The 16886-nt window shown below is 40.9% G+C and overlaps 1 protein-coding gene across 3 annotated transcripts in view; it reads left to right on the plus strand.

The window, feature by feature from the left end:
- PTPN9 (protein tyrosine phosphatase non-receptor type 9) overlaps positions 1-16886 on the plus strand; it is a 69634-nt gene that overhangs the window by 6518 nt on the left and 46230 nt on the right. Inside the window, exon 1 of one of the 3 annotated variants that reach the window (XM_070775361.1) lies at positions 3186-3206. The exons of 1 other annotated variant lie outside the window; for it this stretch is intronic. In XM_070775361.1, the coding sequence (XP_070631462.1) occupies positions 3201-3206 (6 nt within the window). In that variant the 5' untranslated portion in view covers positions 3186-3200. Of the gene's footprint in view, positions 1-3185; positions 3207-12287; positions 14384-16886 lie in introns of those variants that run through there. One more of the 3 variants, XM_070775362.1, reaches the window with a different exon arrangement.

Genomic DNA, 16886 nt, shown 5'->3' on the forward strand with positions numbered 1-16886 from the left:
TAGTAATGCATTACACAGTAAGCACTCCGTTACATTAGCCATTATATTCTCTGTCTTTGGATAGTGAAAGAGTTTAGAGCCAAGTTAGCTTAAACCAGTCCTAAGGGAAAAGAATATTCATGTTTCACACTGAGGACCATCACTTAGCATGGATTCTTTTCAATGCCAGAAAATAGTTATCTTGCAACTTCATAGTGTAATTTTCAAAAAGCTATTCTGATTCTGTGCCATGATTTGTGTTCTTATAACAGGATTTTCTGAAATTAAAATTTTAACTGCCTTGCAGTGGACTTTAGAGATTTTTGGCATTTTTCCCAAGGGCAGGGGTTTTGTCCTGGTTCTTGTGGCCAAGAACTTCCCTTTTCCCACAGCCTCACATGTCCTGTGCTAAATGTCATCTGTCCCCCTGGAAGTAACCATACGTCAAAGACCAAATGATTCATAATGTTGAGTCCTTCCAGAAAGGGGAAGGAGAGGAGGGGTAGATGCAGAATTCTCATTCCTTTCCTTATTGCCAGTAGCTAAAGATATTGTAATTAGCACTTAGGCAAGATCTCGTTTGGATGTGAAAATTTGCTTCTTTTAAAACTTCTGAGTGTATCAGGGGTCTTGGGCTTTAGTTGTGAATGTTAAAGAGACCTGCAGATTTTCCCCAAGGAACCTAACTTCTATTACTTACTAATGAATTGAAAAGTAAGACAAACACTCTAAAAAGGAACTGAACTGTTTAACAGAGGTAAAAGTTAAAACTCATTGTAGGTCAGTACAGCTAAATCTCATTTTATGACATATATATCTTTATTATCATGGAAAAGACATAGTAATGTTGGGATTCTCCAACTTTGTTATCTAAATATTCAGTTCAAAAAAAAATAAATATTCAGTTCAATTCCGTCACTGTGTCCAATTCTTTGTGACCCCATGGACTGCAGCATGCCAGGCTTCCCTGTCCATCACCAACTCCCGGAGCTTGCTCAAATTCATGTCCATTGAGTTGGTGATACCATCATCGTCCCCTTCTCCTCCTGCCTTCACTCTTTCCCAGCCTCAGGGCGTTTTCCAATAAGTCCACATATTAAGACCTATTTTATAGCAGAATGGCTGATCCACTGCAGTGTCAATATTATACATCAGAGCCCCTAACTCTAGTTATTTGTTCAGGTACTTGGGTGTTCAGTGCAATTTCAGCCATTTCGCACCTGTTTTATCACTCTGTCTTGATGTCTTAGACAGTTAGGGCTACTTTCTTTTTCCAAATCAATCATTATTACATTTCCGGTGCTCCCCCGTATGCCTCCACACTGGAATAGTCACTGTTTTTTATTCCTCTTCCTCTGGAGTAGGGGCAGATATCCCTAGAATAGGTAGTTAAGCTTGCGCTGCTCAGTGCTGGAGGGCCTGTGCTTACTGGAATGAGCACTTTCATATATGATTTTGAAAAGACCTCATTAGAACCTAACTGAGATGGCTGGGGGCTGGGAATAGGAGACAGAAAAGCTTCAGAGCCCGTGGGAAGAGTTGTTTATTAAGGACTGGTTATCTCTTAGGTCCAGACTATAAAACGATGAAACCCAAACAGTAGATTAGAGGTGGCTTTTTCTTTAGTTTCTGCTTCTGAGAAAAGCATTCCATTCTTTTCTCTGGGAAAGACAATTTCTGTTACGTACTGGTTGCCTCTAAAATACCAGATCCATTCAAAACAAACATGCACACTTCTTGTCTTTTTATCCAGCATGGGTGGCACAGATCTAACTAGCCTAGTAGCATTATTATGAGACCAGAATTTATTCTCAGTATTGATGGGCACATTCTAAAGAGAATCATCCATGACTTTAATCCTGAAGTGTCTGGGGATATTAATCCATTAATTACTTTTTCATTGAACACATGGCTAATCTTTCCTTTTGCATTTACTTTTCTATACCTCATTGTAACACGATAGACATCATTATTAAAATGCACCTATTTTGAAATAGGTTTTTTATATTATCTACAATGATCATGTTTCCTTTATCATTAAAACCAGTAACTTTCTGTAGAAAGTGTTGCATGCTCTGTACAGGTTTGGGATTATGTTATTAACTGGTGAGATCCCAGTATTTAAGATTAATGCAAATCTGGCTTTTTTTCTAAACAATATTTACAGGTGAAATCTGGGCCTTTGGAGAGTTGATGGCAATGAGTCTCAGGTAAACTTCAGGAATCCTTGGCTTCCTTTGTGGCTCCAGCCATTTTATCTAATACTTTATTAATTTTATTTAAGTCCCTTACAGGCTTCCCTTGTGGCTCAGATAGTAAAGAATTTGCCTGCAGTGCAGGAGACCCAGGTTTGATTTCTGCATCGGGAAGATCCCCTGGAGAATGGAATAGCTAACTACTCTAGTATTCTTGCTTGGAGAATGGAATGGACAGAGGAGCTTGGTGGGCTGCAGTCCATGGGATCACAAAGAGTCAGACATGACTGAGCAGCTATCACTTTAAACTCCCTTACAGTTACAAAACGCTCAATAAATATCTGTGATAATAGTATTCTTACCCTTTGTGCTGTAGGAAATCATGTTTTTCAAATAAGAATAGGAGGAAAAATAAAGAATCTTACTTTGTAGCAATGAAATAGAAGATTTCTAGGTGGCCTAAGACTTCTAACAACTGAATACTGTATCTCGAAGATGGTAGTGAGGCTGCCTATGCTCATTTTATGCTAGTAGCACTTAATGCACCATCCATTGGTCCGTTGGTTTATTTCCTCTTGGTTAATAGATTTCTTGTTTAAGTGCACTGATTATCATCTTTTTGTTTTTTCCAGATAAAACTTGAAAAGGTCATCTGATGATCTAAAAATGACATGTTTAGAGTACAAAGAATTATAGTTTATGTCATCTTTCATATTTTAGTTCAACAGCTTTTGTGAAAAAATTCCCATTCCATTGTTCATATCAGTGGTTCTCAACCAGGGTGATTTTATTTATTTCCAAACTTAAAACCTTTTATTTTGTGTTTGGGTATAGCCAATTATGGAGAAGGAAATGGCAACCCACTCCAGTATTCTTGCCTGGAAAATGCCATGGACAGAGAAACCTGGCGGGCTGCAGTCCATGGTGTCACCAAGAGCTGGCCACGACTGAGGACGCACACACACAGAGCCAGTTAACATTATTGTGGTAGCTGCAGGTGAACGGCAGAGGCACTCAGCCATATATATGCAGGTATCCATTCTCCCCTAAACCCCCTCCCATATATTTACATTTTTTAAAATTTATTTTTGGCTGTACTGGATCTTTGTTGCTGCAAGAGGGCTTTCTCTAATTGTGGCGAGAGGACTTCTCATTGCGGCGGCTTCTCTTATTGCACGAGCACAAGCTCTAGGGCTCTCAGGCATCCAGTGGCTCGTGGGCTCTAGAGTGCAGGCTCAGTAGTTGTGGCTCATGGGCTTAGTTACCCGTGGCATGTAGAATCTTCCCAGACCAGGGATCAAACCCATGTCCTTTGCATTGACAAACAGATTCTTAACCACTGGACCACCAGGGAAGTTTGTCAATCACTAGGGTGTTCTTTTGAAAGAATGATGCTACAGCTGAAACTCCAGTACTTTGGCCACCTCATGAGAAGAGTTGACTCATTGGAAAAGACTCTGATGCTGGGAGGGATTGGGGGCAGGGGGAGAAAGGGACGACAGAGGGTGAGATGGCTGGATGGCATCACCGACTTGATGGATGTGAGTTTGGGTGAACTCCTGGAGTTGGTAATGAACAGGGAGGCCTGGCGTGCTACAATTCATGGGGTCTCAGAGTCAGACACGACTGAGCGACTGAACTGAACTGAACTGAGATACATTTGATTGTCCCAACTGGGGATGCTACTGGGATCTAGTGGGTAGAGGCCAGTAATACTGCCAGTATAATGATGGGCATAGAGCCCGCCACAACCAAAGGTGAACTGGCCCAAAATGTCAGTAGTGCCAAGGTTGAGAAACCCGTTTATATCTGAAGAATTTTGTAGTTCTTAGGAACAGAGTTACAAGTTCCTACTTTTTAGTTCAAGGCAGGTCTTTGGTTAACACAGTAAATATTTATTCAAATTCTGTGTCCCTAAATACTGGTTTTTGCAATTGACTTCACATACTGAAAAACTCCAGTCTAGAACATAATTATTTTGCAGCATAACCATCACACAGGATAGAATGAGACATCTCCACAGCCTTTGCTGGGGTTTTCAGAGATGAGAGATTTTATGTGACTAGCAGAACGCTACTTGAGTCCTGCCATGGGATGATAATGGGAATTGTGATTTTTACTTTCCCTTCCAAGTATTTCTGTGTTGCTACTAAGTGTCTATGTTCTCCCAGTGAGTGAGGTGATTATTATGTATCAACCTCTTTCCCTTTTCATGTTAATGTCTACAAAGAGGAAAGTTTTACAGATCATAAACAGAAATACAGTTTGTTCATTCAGCAGTCATTTGTTCTCTGTCACTGTGTGCCAGGTTCTTGTTCAGCATGGATTGAGGGCTCTTTGTCCTTGAGGAATTGCCCTCCAGTTATTTGTGGGCAGGTCTTGAACTGGGGGGTATATACCAAGGAGGAGGACCTCTTATCTTCAGCGCGGGCAGACACTTAATCTTATACATCTTTCATGTATACATCTTTCGTGTACATTGTGAGAGTTCAAAATATGTTTGCTGAAGAATGAGTGAAACTGTGTATGTTGAAATTATTTATTCCTCACCCACCCATGAAGTGAGTATTATTTTGTTTAGGATGATTATCTTCCTGATATAGAGATTAAGTTCAGAAGCTTTCAGCAATCCACCAGGGAGGCAACCTGGGACTCAAGCTCTCTGATTAAATGCAGTGCTGTCTCTAGTAAATGTCATCTGTGTTAATCACGTGTTTCTATGTATGACACAGTACATACATATATACCAGAAACAGCTCTCTCTTGGCATTTGTATGTTAAATATTCCTGGTTTCAACCATTTACAGATTTCTCTACAGACATGTGATTCCATTGTTCCTAGCTGCTTGTTGTACATTTATGAAAGAAATTATATATGTTAATGGGATTAGTGAACTTGAAGTTTCATATAAGTCTCTGGTTGTACCTCTCAGAATGTTGTGGGTCTATTGTTTGCCTTTATAAAGCTAGTGTTTAGTCTTGTCTATGTGGAGTTTAATCTTTCAGATACTATTATCAGCATCATGGGAAAGTATATATGGTGTATTTGCCTACCAGTAATTAGGATGAGACTACAGCTTTTTAAATTGTTTTGTCCATGATACCTTCAGTTTACCCACGTTTTTGTCTGTACTTACACTACTACTGGGGCTTCCCTGGTAGCTCAGCTGGTAACGAATCCACCTGCAATGCAGAAGAGCCCGGTTTGATTCTTGGGTCAGGAAAATCCCCTGGAGAAGGGATAGGCTACCCACTCCAGTATTCTTGGGCTTCCCTGGTGGCCCAGATGGTAAAGAATCCGCCTGCAATGCAGGAGACCTGGGTTCGATCTCTGGGTTGGGAAGAACCCCTGGAGGAGGGCATGGCAGCTCACTCCGTATTCTTACCTGGAGACTCCCCATGGACTGAGGAGCTGGTTGGGCTACAGTCCATGGGGTTGCAAAGAGTCAGACACAGCTGAGCGACTAAGCACGAGCACAAACTACTACTAGATTTCCCTTTCCAGCTCTTGCCAAGCGTTAAAGTTGAGGAAGACATTTTTTCCAAAAAAAGGGTTTTTTCCCCTTGATTTTACTTTCTGTACTTATAAATTTTCTTATGTTTGTAAAGGAAGAAAAACAGTTATTAAGAGAGACCTAAAACCTTGAACATAAAACATAAGCACAAGAAAACAGTTTTAGTTGGGAATGAGACAGTTTGTCTCATTGATTTTACCTCCTCTATGCCAGGAAACCCCGGAAGTGAAGAGAAAAAGGTATTTCTGGCAAGGTTAGGGATATAGCTAGCAAGATTAAAATACACAGAAATTCCCAGCATACTTTTTTTTTAATCTTTTTAGATTAGGATTCTGAATGTTTTAGAGAAACCATCTGATGTTTCTTCATACTGAATGCTGGTGCATCATTTTGTTCATAGGAAATAAACTGCATTGTTATGGAATTAATAGTAACATTAAAAAAAATTGAAAACCATTCATTTTCTTTTCTTTAACCACCCAAAGCATCATTTTCTTTCATAGTTTATATCAGGCTAGGGAAGTGCTAGCTTTGGAGGTGATTTTTGTGAGAAAATTAGAAACAACTGGAAATTTGTGTTTTGAATAAAATTGCTAGGACCACTGGAACATGGAAACTAGTCAGAACCTCTCATTGTTGTCATGCTGTCCTTACAGTGCTGGAAGTATTGGTGAAAGCCCACATCAAACTTGTGATAATAGTAGTGGCTAAGCACTAACTAGGACTTCCCTGGTGGTGCAGACGGTAAAGCATCTGTCTACAATTCGGGAGACCCTGGTTCGATCCATGGGTCGGGAAGATCCCCTGGAGAAGGCAGTGGCACCCCGCTCTAGTACTCTTGCCTGGAAAATCCCATGGACAGAGGAGCCTGGTAGGCTGCAGTCTGTGGGGTTGCTAGAGTCGGACACGACTGAGCAACTTCACTTTCAAGCACTAGGGTGGCTACAATTAAAAAAGAAAAAACACCAAAAAAGAGAGAGAGAGGAAGAAAGAAAGAAAATAAGTGTTGGCATTGCTGGTGGGAATGTAATATGGTACAGCTACTGTGAAAAACAATTTGGTGGTTTCTCAAAAGGTTAAACATAGAAGTACCCATGTGATGCAACAATTTCATTTGTAGGTATGTATGCAAAAGATTAAAAGTAGGCATTCAAATAGACACATGTATGTGCATTCATAGCAACGTTATTCCCAATACCAAAAGGTAGAAGCAGCCTGACTATCCAATGATAAATGAATAGCTAAACAGAATGTAGTATATACATATAATGGAGTATTATTCAGCTTTAAAAAGAAATGAAATGTTGATATATGCTATAATATGGATAGGTCTTAAAAACATTATGCTTACTGAAATAAGCCAGACACAGAAGTCAAATGTATGATTCCACTTGTATAAGGTACAGATTCATGGAGACAGTAGAATACCAGGGACTGGGAGGAGGTGGAAAGGAATTACTGTTTGAAGAGTATACAGGTTTTGTTGAGGGTTATGGAGAAGTTTTGGGACTCGACAGTGGTGATGTTTCACCCAACTTTGTGAAAGCATTTAATGCCACTGAATTGTGTACTTACAAATGGTGAGAAAAATCAAAAGTATTTTGTGTATTATATCATAGTAAAAAAAACAGTTAAGCACCTTTCAAAGTGTTTTATGAATCTTAATTCATTTAGTGAATAACGCAGCTGGTGAGTCAAAGGAAAGAGAATAGGTGTTACTTCCGCTTCTCCTTGGCTCCTGATCTTAAGCCTAGAATCTCTTATATAAGTACCATTTATTGTTTCTGGGTGTATGTATGTTAATGATTTGTTAGAATGTGAATTGTCATGTGTTTAAACGCCTGAATATTTCACCTGTGAGATCCCAGTTCACTTCTACTCTGTAGGAAAATAAGGAGTTTTCTGTGAGGAACAAAGTTCTGAGTGTCATGGTATGAATGGACCCTGTATGTATAGCGTTCTCGTCTCCTCCCCCTGCCCCATTTCCAGTACAGTTCTGGGAATGACTTGAAATATTGTTGATCTAGAGCCCTGGTTCTCAACGTGTAGTCTCCAGATCAGCGGCATAGGCTTGCCTTGGGAGCTTGTTAAAAATGCAAATATTCACGTCTTATCCCAGACCTACTGAGTCAGGAACTCTAGGGCTGAGGTCTAACAGTGTGTATTTTAACAAGTCTCCAAATGCATGCTCAAGTTGGAGAACTAGTAGTCCAGAAAATAACTAGGGTGCTGTTGCGCTGGTTGGGGAATCATTTAGAACTGAGTTTAAACATTTCAGTTCACTTAGGAAAGGGAAGATTTACAAATTGCTTACAAATTGCTCTGGAACTCCAGGTATTGTCTGAACTGGCTGAAAGCTGCAGGAATCATCTCATTCTGTACTAGAACTGTGTTGTTCCAAAGACTAGCATTTACCACGATCCGATCCAAAGAAAGAGCAGAGCCTTACTACTTGAGAAGTAGAAAGGGAACCAGGATGTCTGCAAAACAAGGCATTGAGACACCTGATGTCCACTGCAGATGGCATTCCCTAGAGAGATGCTCAGCTTCCAAGGAAGTATTGAATGAAAGAAGACACAGGCTGTTCAGATTTAGCCAGGAAAAACCTGCCAGCTTTGACAGGGCCAGTCCATAAGAAGCTTGTGTTACTTCGGTGTCAGTTACCCTGAGAATCTGGACCTAGGAGTTACCAGATTTTCCTGTCTGGGTCCTGTACAGGAGCTGAGCTAGTTATGTTTGGAGTTGAAAATGGAATATTGCAGTGAGGACGGCCAGATTGTAGGCAGCTTTTCCAGGCTTCATTCTTTGTAGGCCTCTTCGGTACAATAAACTGATCTGCTTGTATTGTTTTATGAATGTGAATAAGTTTGTCCTTTAGTTAGTGAGAGGCCTCCTTGGATTTGGAAGTATTAATCCAGCAAGTTTGAGATGAGTGGATGACTGACATTGCCTAATTTGCAGTCTCCCAGCCAGATTTCATTTGAGGTCATGGTCCCAGTTTCTTCAATGTGTGACAGTCAAGATTCAGTAACCTAAGGCTTGGCCATAGGAAGAAAACTAGGCCAGTTAAATTTGGTGTCGATAAGCAACAGCTGGTCTAATATGCAGGCCAGGGCCAGGTTAGCCACAGATCTGAGGTGCTGAATCCTAAAGTGTTGGATTAGAAATTGTCAAATCAGCCCTGTTAGATCCATTTGACATTGGCAAAACTGAGCCTGAGGGGTGTGAGAGAGAGGAGAGGGGGATGGAGATGAAGATGGGGGGAGGAGATATATGGGGGTGATGTGCTAGTTATTAGGGAATGGAAGCAGTTGAGAGGGTAGCTTCATTGTGTGAAGTGGAGGGAATATAAAACCAAAAAAGAAGGAACTAGCTATTACATTTTCAAAGCATCTCACCACTCTGATCTTTTCTTGGACTGATTTTTATTTGCCAGTGACCATCTTAAAGTTTAGCATCTGAACTGAAGACAGTATTACAAACAATGTCTGATAGGCCCCCTTGTTTTGGGCACCACGCTTCTGTAATGTGCTCCAAATTCAAAACAGTTTTTGGCAGTTTTAGTAAACTGTTGACTAAGAGATTCAAGTCAACTAAGATTCCTAAGTCTTTTCTTATGAGCTTCTGTTAAATTTCATCTGATGCTTCTAAAATTTATTTTCTTGCCTTTATCCTTAAATATCATATTGTTAGATTTAATATTCACTACCACTTGTTGAGCTTTAAGAGTCAAAAACTTTACAAATATTACTTTTTCTTCCCTCTTAAACCACTTCTGTGGGAGTGTTATTCCCATTTTATTTGTTTGTGTGATTTATTTTATTTTTGGCTGTACTGGGTCTTCACCGCTTCATTTGCGAGGGCTTTCTCTAGTTGCAGCAAGCAGGGGCTTCTCTCGTTGCGGAGCATGGGCTTTAGGCACGGGGGCTTCAGTAGTTGGGGCTGAGGGGCTGCAGAGCATGGGCTCTGTAGTTGTGGTGCATGGGCTTAGTTGCTCCAGGGCACGTGGAGTCTTCCCAGGCCGGGGATGGAATCCCTGTCTGGCGGGCGGATTCTTACCTGCTGCACCACCAGGGAAGTCCCATTACTCGCTTTTTAAAGGTGTGGAGTCTTTAAGGCTCAAAGAAGTAAGTTGCTTGCGTTCTAAACACTAAGTGCTAGAACCTGGTATTCCAACCCTGTCTGTCTGACCCCAAAGCTTCACTTCTGAGTACCATTCTAGCCCATTGTTCTATCCTGTTTTGATCTTTTAGATCTGTTTTCTCTTTTACAATATGTTTGTTGTCTAAGCTTAGCTCTCCTCTTACATGGTCAGCCTGGCCCAGTGCCCCTATCTAGGTCATTTGTAGGCCAGGGAGGGATGTAGAGCAAGTCAAGGAACAGAGTGTGAGCTTTACAATCAGGCTTGGTTTTGGAATCTTGGTTGAATCATCAGGAGTTGTGTGAATTGGCAAAGTACTTAACTTGTCTGGGCCTCCATTTCCTCACACATAAAACGTCTCAATACCTGCCATTGGAAAAGCTGAATATAAACAACATGGATGCAAAGTGCTTGACGCATGGGCTAGCAAGCAGACTGTAGGCTTTCAGTAAACAGTAGTCTATCTGTCTCCCTTCTTTCAGAGAATTCTTTAACATCTTTTTTTTTTTTTTTTAATATCCTTTAAAATCCTCCACTTCAGGTCCCACTCATTTTTTTAAAAATTGACTGTCTTTGGGTGTAATTGTTTATTGTTTCTCGCAGGGTTTATCATAAGCCCCACTGTGGCAGCACACTTGGCTGTAGAAAGAAGTGGTTAAGAACTGTACCATAAGTTCTGTGTGATTATGAGTAAGCAGCTTAATCCCTTTTTGCCTTAGTTTCATCATATGTAAAATGTAGGTAACACTAGTAAAGAATTGTTATGAGGATTAAATAAGTTAATATATATGAAATCCTTGAAACAATTTAATCTTTGCTACTATGAATATCTGCAAATTACAGATAATAATGGCCACTTTGTAGGGTTATTAGCGAATTAAATAAGTAGTCACCTGCTTAACATTTAACATTTTTTAATTTACTTATTTTTGGCTGCACTGGATCTTCGTTGCTGCGTGCGGGCTTTCTGTAGTTGTTGCAAGTGGAGGCTTCTGTCTCTAGTTGCGGTTCTCAGGCTTCTCATTGTGGTGGCGTCTCTTGTTGCCGAGTACAGACTCTAGGCATGTGAGCTTTCGTATTTGTGGGCTCAGTAGTTGTGGTGCATGGGCTTATCATTTGCCCTTTGGCATGTGGAATCTTCCCAGATTGGAGATTGAACCCTGTACCCTGCATTGGCAGGCAGATTCTTAACCACCAGGGAGTCCTGCTTAACATTTTGATTGGCAAATATACAGAAATTAATAGAAGGAAATCTTTCTTTCCACGAAGATAGCATGAAATGCTCATCAGATGCCTTGCTAAAAGTAGATCTGTTTTGTACATCAATGATTTTCAAACGTAATCACACAGAAGAATCATCTAGGATCTTGTTAACATGAGGATTCTGATTAAATGTGGTGAGGCCTGTGGTCTGCATTTCTGACTTCCTTGGTGATTCCACTACTACTTGTCTACAAGATGTCACTTTTGAGTATCACTGCTAAATAGTACATTCATTACTTTTCAGTCTACTGTATTCTTTCTTTAAAGACTTGTTTTCAGTAAATCGCTTCTGGTGATCAGTATTCCCCTGCCTAAAAGCTCAAAGCTCACTTTATTTTTTGGCCTTACCACTTAGTTTGTGGGATCTTAGTTTCCTGACTAGGGATCAAACCTGGGCCCCAGCAGTGAAAGCAAAAGCACTGAGCCCTAATCAGTGGACCACCAGGGAACTCCTCAAAGCCAACTTAAAAAAAAATGTTGGCCAGGGCTAGGTTTATGTGTAAACGATCTGTCTGCTAATGCAGGGGACACAGGTTTGATCCCTGATCTGGGAAGATTCCACATGCCAAGGAACAACTAAGTCCGTGTGCCACAACTGTTGAACTTATACTCTGGAGCCCAGGAGCCACAACCGCTGACGCCTGCACGCCCTAGAGCCCGTGCTCTGCAACAAGAGAAGCTGCCACAATTAGAAGCCCATGCACTGGAGCTAAAGAGTAGCCGCAGCTCACTCACTGCAACTAGAGAAAAGCCTACGTAGCAGTAAAGACCCAGCACAGCCAGAAATAAATAAATTACATATAGAAAAAAGATTTGAGTGAGATTTGCCCATCCATTGGCATACAGCATTCACAAATTCATTATACTCAGATTTTCATGGGTAGGAACCATGTCTTACTTCATAAAATTTGTAAACTTTAACTTATTTTGGACATCTCTCTTATAGATGTCTTTTTAAAAAAAATAATAAATCTCCTTTATTCCTTTGCATTTTCTCTTTTCTTCAGTCCTTTTTATTTTATTTATTTATTTTCTGGTTGCTCTGCATGGCTTGCAGGATCTCAATTCCCCACTGAAGGACTGAACTGCCCTCTGCAGTGGAAGCATGAGGTCCTAACCACTGGACCACCAGGAAGTTCCCTAGATGTCTTTGGACCACCAGGAAGTTCCCTAGATGTCTTAAGATAGTGGCAGTTTAATTTTCAGATATTTTCTTTTGTGACTTCATAGTTTACTCTCTCATTGCTTTTCTTATGTCATTCCTGGTATTCTTTGCCAGTTTTATCCAGGAATTTTTCTCACTCAGTTTTCAGTTTTAAACTCTCATAATCAGATCAGCAAGCATTCAGACGAATATATTCTTCCTACTACTTGTCAACACCACTCTTTTAGCAAGCTGAGAGCCCATCATCATTCGTACGTTCACTCATCAGAATGGTGCCATGCAGTGTGCTTGGTGTTGCGTATGCATCTGTGAGCATGTGAGACTGGGCCCTTTCACCTCCCTAAACTTACAGGCCAACAGGAGCAGGTAGACAATGGCTTTTATAATACTGTGTGCCTGGGTGGAAGACAGTGAAGACTTCCAGGATGAAGAAGTGGGATTTAGACTGACACATTAGAAAAGACCCTGATGATGGGAAAGATTGAAGGTGGGAGGAGAAGGGGACAACAGAGGATGAGATGGTTGGATAGCATCACCGACTCAATGGACATGAGTTTGAGTAAGCTCTGGGGGGTGGCGAAGGACAGGGAAGCCTGGTGTGCTGCAGTCCATGGGGTCGCAAAGAGTTGGACACGACTGAGCAACTGAACACAAACAACAAATAAAGGGTGAATAGAAGTAAGCCAGGGTTGGGAGGAGGGAAAGGAGAAGAATGTTCCAGCAGGATCTGGCATATCTGATTTACTGATAGTCATTCACATCCTCCTTTCTTCTCTGATGTCTCAGCCAGCAATTGAAAGAAGAGAGAATTGTTACTAAAGGCCTCCCCCATCGCCTGGGTTCCACAAATCCTTTGGATTTTTTTTTTTCTCTAGAAATACATTCTAGGTTCTTCTGGTTGTGTAGTTCACCCTCTTATTAACCAGCTGGAATGGGTAGCAGTTGGCAGGCTGCCTTTGGGTTTGTTCTTATGGAGAGTGACCAATTATATACTCACCCCCAGTCCCCACAACCCCTGTTTCCCCCTGGAAACATGGATGGCTTTGCTCTTGTTGATGGTGAGGAGCTTCCTGTTTATTCTCCAGATTTCTGTTTTGTTTTGTTTTGTTTTTCCTGTGTTTCTTGCCTGTGTTATATTCTTCTGCCCCTGTACCTCTGGACATGAATTTTTTCCTATGAGAATTCAGAAATGTTTGCTTCTTTATTTTCTTGTTGAATTATTTCCTCCATTGTCTCTGGGAGTTCTTTATCCTCTTTGATAACTGTTGTCTGGAGAATGGTATTTATAAGCCTGAGAGGAGAGATGCCAGCTTGTGTTTAGTAAACATGCTTTTGGCAAAGACCTCCATCAGGAAAGCGAACGTGGCACAATTCTGCAGTGCCTTGGAACATCCTGTTTAGGGCTTGTTGTTGTTTAGTCGCTAAGTTGTGTCCGACTTTTGCAGCCCCATGGGCTGTAGCACACTAGGCTCCTCTCTCCTCCACTATCTCTTGGAGTTTGCTCAAAGTCCCGTCCCTTGAGCTGGTATTGCTATCTAACCATCTCATTCTCTTCCACCCGCTTCTCCTTTGCCTTCAATCTTTCCTAGCATCAGAGTCTTTTTCAGTGAGTCAGTTCTTCTGTTTAGTCCTGAAGGTTCCAAAAAGCAGCTATAATCCTTTATCCCTTTGTAGAGCTCACTAACTCATCATCTTTGGCCTTGATAGGAAGACTGATAGACTATCAACAAACTCATCATTTGGTGGCATTGTGTTCAGATAACCTTATTATATATATTTTAGTTAAAGACTATATAAAATTAATATATTCTATTTTGGGGGTAGATAATGTAGTCACGTGATTTAAACTTAAAAAGGTACAGAGAAGAATTTGGTAAATATCCTCCCTCTTGCCATATCTCTCAGCCACCTAATTCTTCTCTGAGACAAGCAGTGTTACCAGTTTATTATATATCCTTCCAGAGTAATTTTGTGCATAGACAAACACACGACATACTATGTATGTCATAATATATATTTCAGGTAATGTCCCAGCCAGTACTGGTCTGTGGCCTGTTAGGAACCAGGTCACATAGCAGGAGGTGAACACTTGTCTTCCACAAAACTGGTCCCTGGTATCAAAAAGGTTGGGAACTGCTGATACAATATATATGTTGATGAGATGAATGATGTGTATCCAGTATTTCTCAAGGCCACTTAGTGGGTAGAAAGACTGTAGGATTTGAAAAATTTTGAATTCAAGCCTCAAAACCTCAGCTATGCCATTTATTAGTTGAGTGACCTTGAACAGCTTCCTTAGGCTCTATGTGCTTTGATTTCTTTAAGTGGTTGAGTATGATATATTCCAGGCTTCCTGGGTGGTGCTAGTGGTAAAGAACCTGCCTGCCAATGCAGGCGATGTAGGAGTTCAATCGCTGGGTCAGGAAGATCCCCTGGAGGAGGGCATGGCAACTTACTCCAATATTCTTGCCTGGAGAATCCCATGGACGGAGGATCCCGGCAGGCTGCCATTCATAGGGTCATAAAGAGTCGGACACAGCTGGAGCAGCTGAGCACACACACGCTGTACGCACGCTCCTTCTTTGGTGCGTGTTAAATGCTTCTCAAGCGCTTGCTTCTTGCTGGACCACACTCTTTGGCCTATGTGAACAGGGAGGGGCGGAGTCTTGCTGTACAAAAAGGAATGGATTGAACTGCCTTCTTTACTGTAATGTGTGACCAGTGCTCTCTACTTATGAAGGGGACCATGAGCCAGGGGAGACAGAAAGAGCACTTTGAAAAGAATAGAGCATTTCTTGTTCATCAGGAATTGGTGAACAGCTATTCCTGGTCTGAGGCCTTCATGCTTGACTGTTGGAGTGCTAATAAACCCTAGGACTTCACTTCTTCTGGTAGGAAGTTACTAAGGTTGAGGAGCTTTTCATGTTTAATAACTCAATTAGCTCTGGTTCTTCAGTATTGCTTGAAGCTTTGGACTCTTAGGGGAAGCTTTGTTTGGTCAGCCCTACTTTAGGTTTCTTGCTATTCAGTTCCCATTGTGATGTTAATCCTATAATAGCAATTAGTTTTTATTCTTTTTGGTTCTTGCACAACGCTTGATTAGTAGATGGAAGAGTCTGAATTTCAGAACCAGTCCCATGTGGTTTTATCAGGAGGATGGTGTTAAGCCCTCTTTCCTGGTTATCTGGACTTAGCATTTTTGATGGGATTTGTAGGCCTTTGAATCTGAGGTTTCCTTGGTCTCTTAATGAGTGAAAGAAAGAGATTTTTTAATAATTAATTATTTTGGTCGCACCATGCAGCATGTAGGATCTTAGTTTCCCAGCCAGGGATCGAACCCACATCCCCTGCATTGCAAAGAGGATTCTTAACTGCTGAACTACCAGGGGAGTCCCAAGAAAGAGATTTTATATAGTTTAACACATGGATACCAGAATAGAGACAACTGCTGATATGGGGATATCTTTAAAGTAAGGAAAATTTCAGGACTTCCTGGCGGTCCATCAGTTAAGACTCTGTGCATCCTGTAGGGGGCCCAGGTTCAATCCCTGGTGGGAGAACTAAGATCCTGCATGCCATGGCCAAGAAAAAAGTAAGAAAAAATTTGAATATCCACTGTGCAAGATTCTAAGTGTTTTTAAGTCACTGGTTGTGAGTTCCCAAATTACTGTTCTCCAGATTGCTATTAATGATTTATCTTTTATAAACAAATTACATTTACTATCTCTTCTCTGAAGAAGCTTTGTATTTAGTATATTGCTAGAGAAAACTGGGGAACCACTGAAAGGTAGAAATGTCTATCTATTTGAATATGTGGATTTAAGAATTGTATGTCATGTTTTATATATTAGGAAGTGTGAAATACAGAATTTCTGATAGCTAAGGCCCAAGGAATCAAAATTTAGAGACATTAAAATATCCCATAGTTTCTCTGACTTTTTGAAAGAAAGCATTAAAAATAAAAAACGAATGAAAGTGAAATTAATTTTTTTAAAGTTTGATCCATTGAAATAGAGAAAATAAAGGAGGACAATGAAGCAAAAGTGAATAGAAATCAGACTTGAGTGCATTGTGAGTACTTACAAAAGAAAGTGAAGCAGATCTGATTGCAGTCACCACCTCTATTGCCTTCTTGTATTTTTCAACTGCTGTAAGAATGATCCTAGAGCTGACCCCAGTGGGAGGTAGACTAGGAGTTGTTGTTCAGTCTCTAAGTTGTGTCCGACTCTTTGCAACCCCGTGAAATGTAGCATGCCAGGCTTCCCTGTCCTTTGCTATCTGCTTGAGTTTGTTCAAACTCATGTCCATTGAGTCTATGATGCCGTCCAAACATCTCATTCTCTGTTGCCATCTTCTCCTCCTGCCCTCAGTCTTCCCAGCATCAGGGTCTTTTCCAATGAGTCTGCACTTTGCATCATGTGGCCAAAGGATTGGAGCTTCAGATTCAGCATCAGTTCTTCCGGTGAATATTCAGGGTTGATTTCCTTTAGGATTGACTGATTTGATCTCCTTGCTGTCCAAGGGACTCTCAAGAGTCTTCTCAAGCACCACAGTTCAGAAGCATCAATTCTTTGGCGCTCAGTCTTCTTTATGGTCCAACTCCCACATCTGTACATACTGGAAAAATC

Source organism: Bos indicus, chromosome 21, assembly GCF_029378745.1.
Source record: "Bos indicus isolate NIAB-ARS_2022 breed Sahiwal x Tharparkar chromosome 21, NIAB-ARS_B.indTharparkar_mat_pri_1.0, whole genome shotgun sequence".
In the NCBI taxonomy this organism is placed as follows: domain Eukaryota; kingdom Metazoa; phylum Chordata; class Mammalia; order Artiodactyla; family Bovidae; genus Bos; species Bos indicus.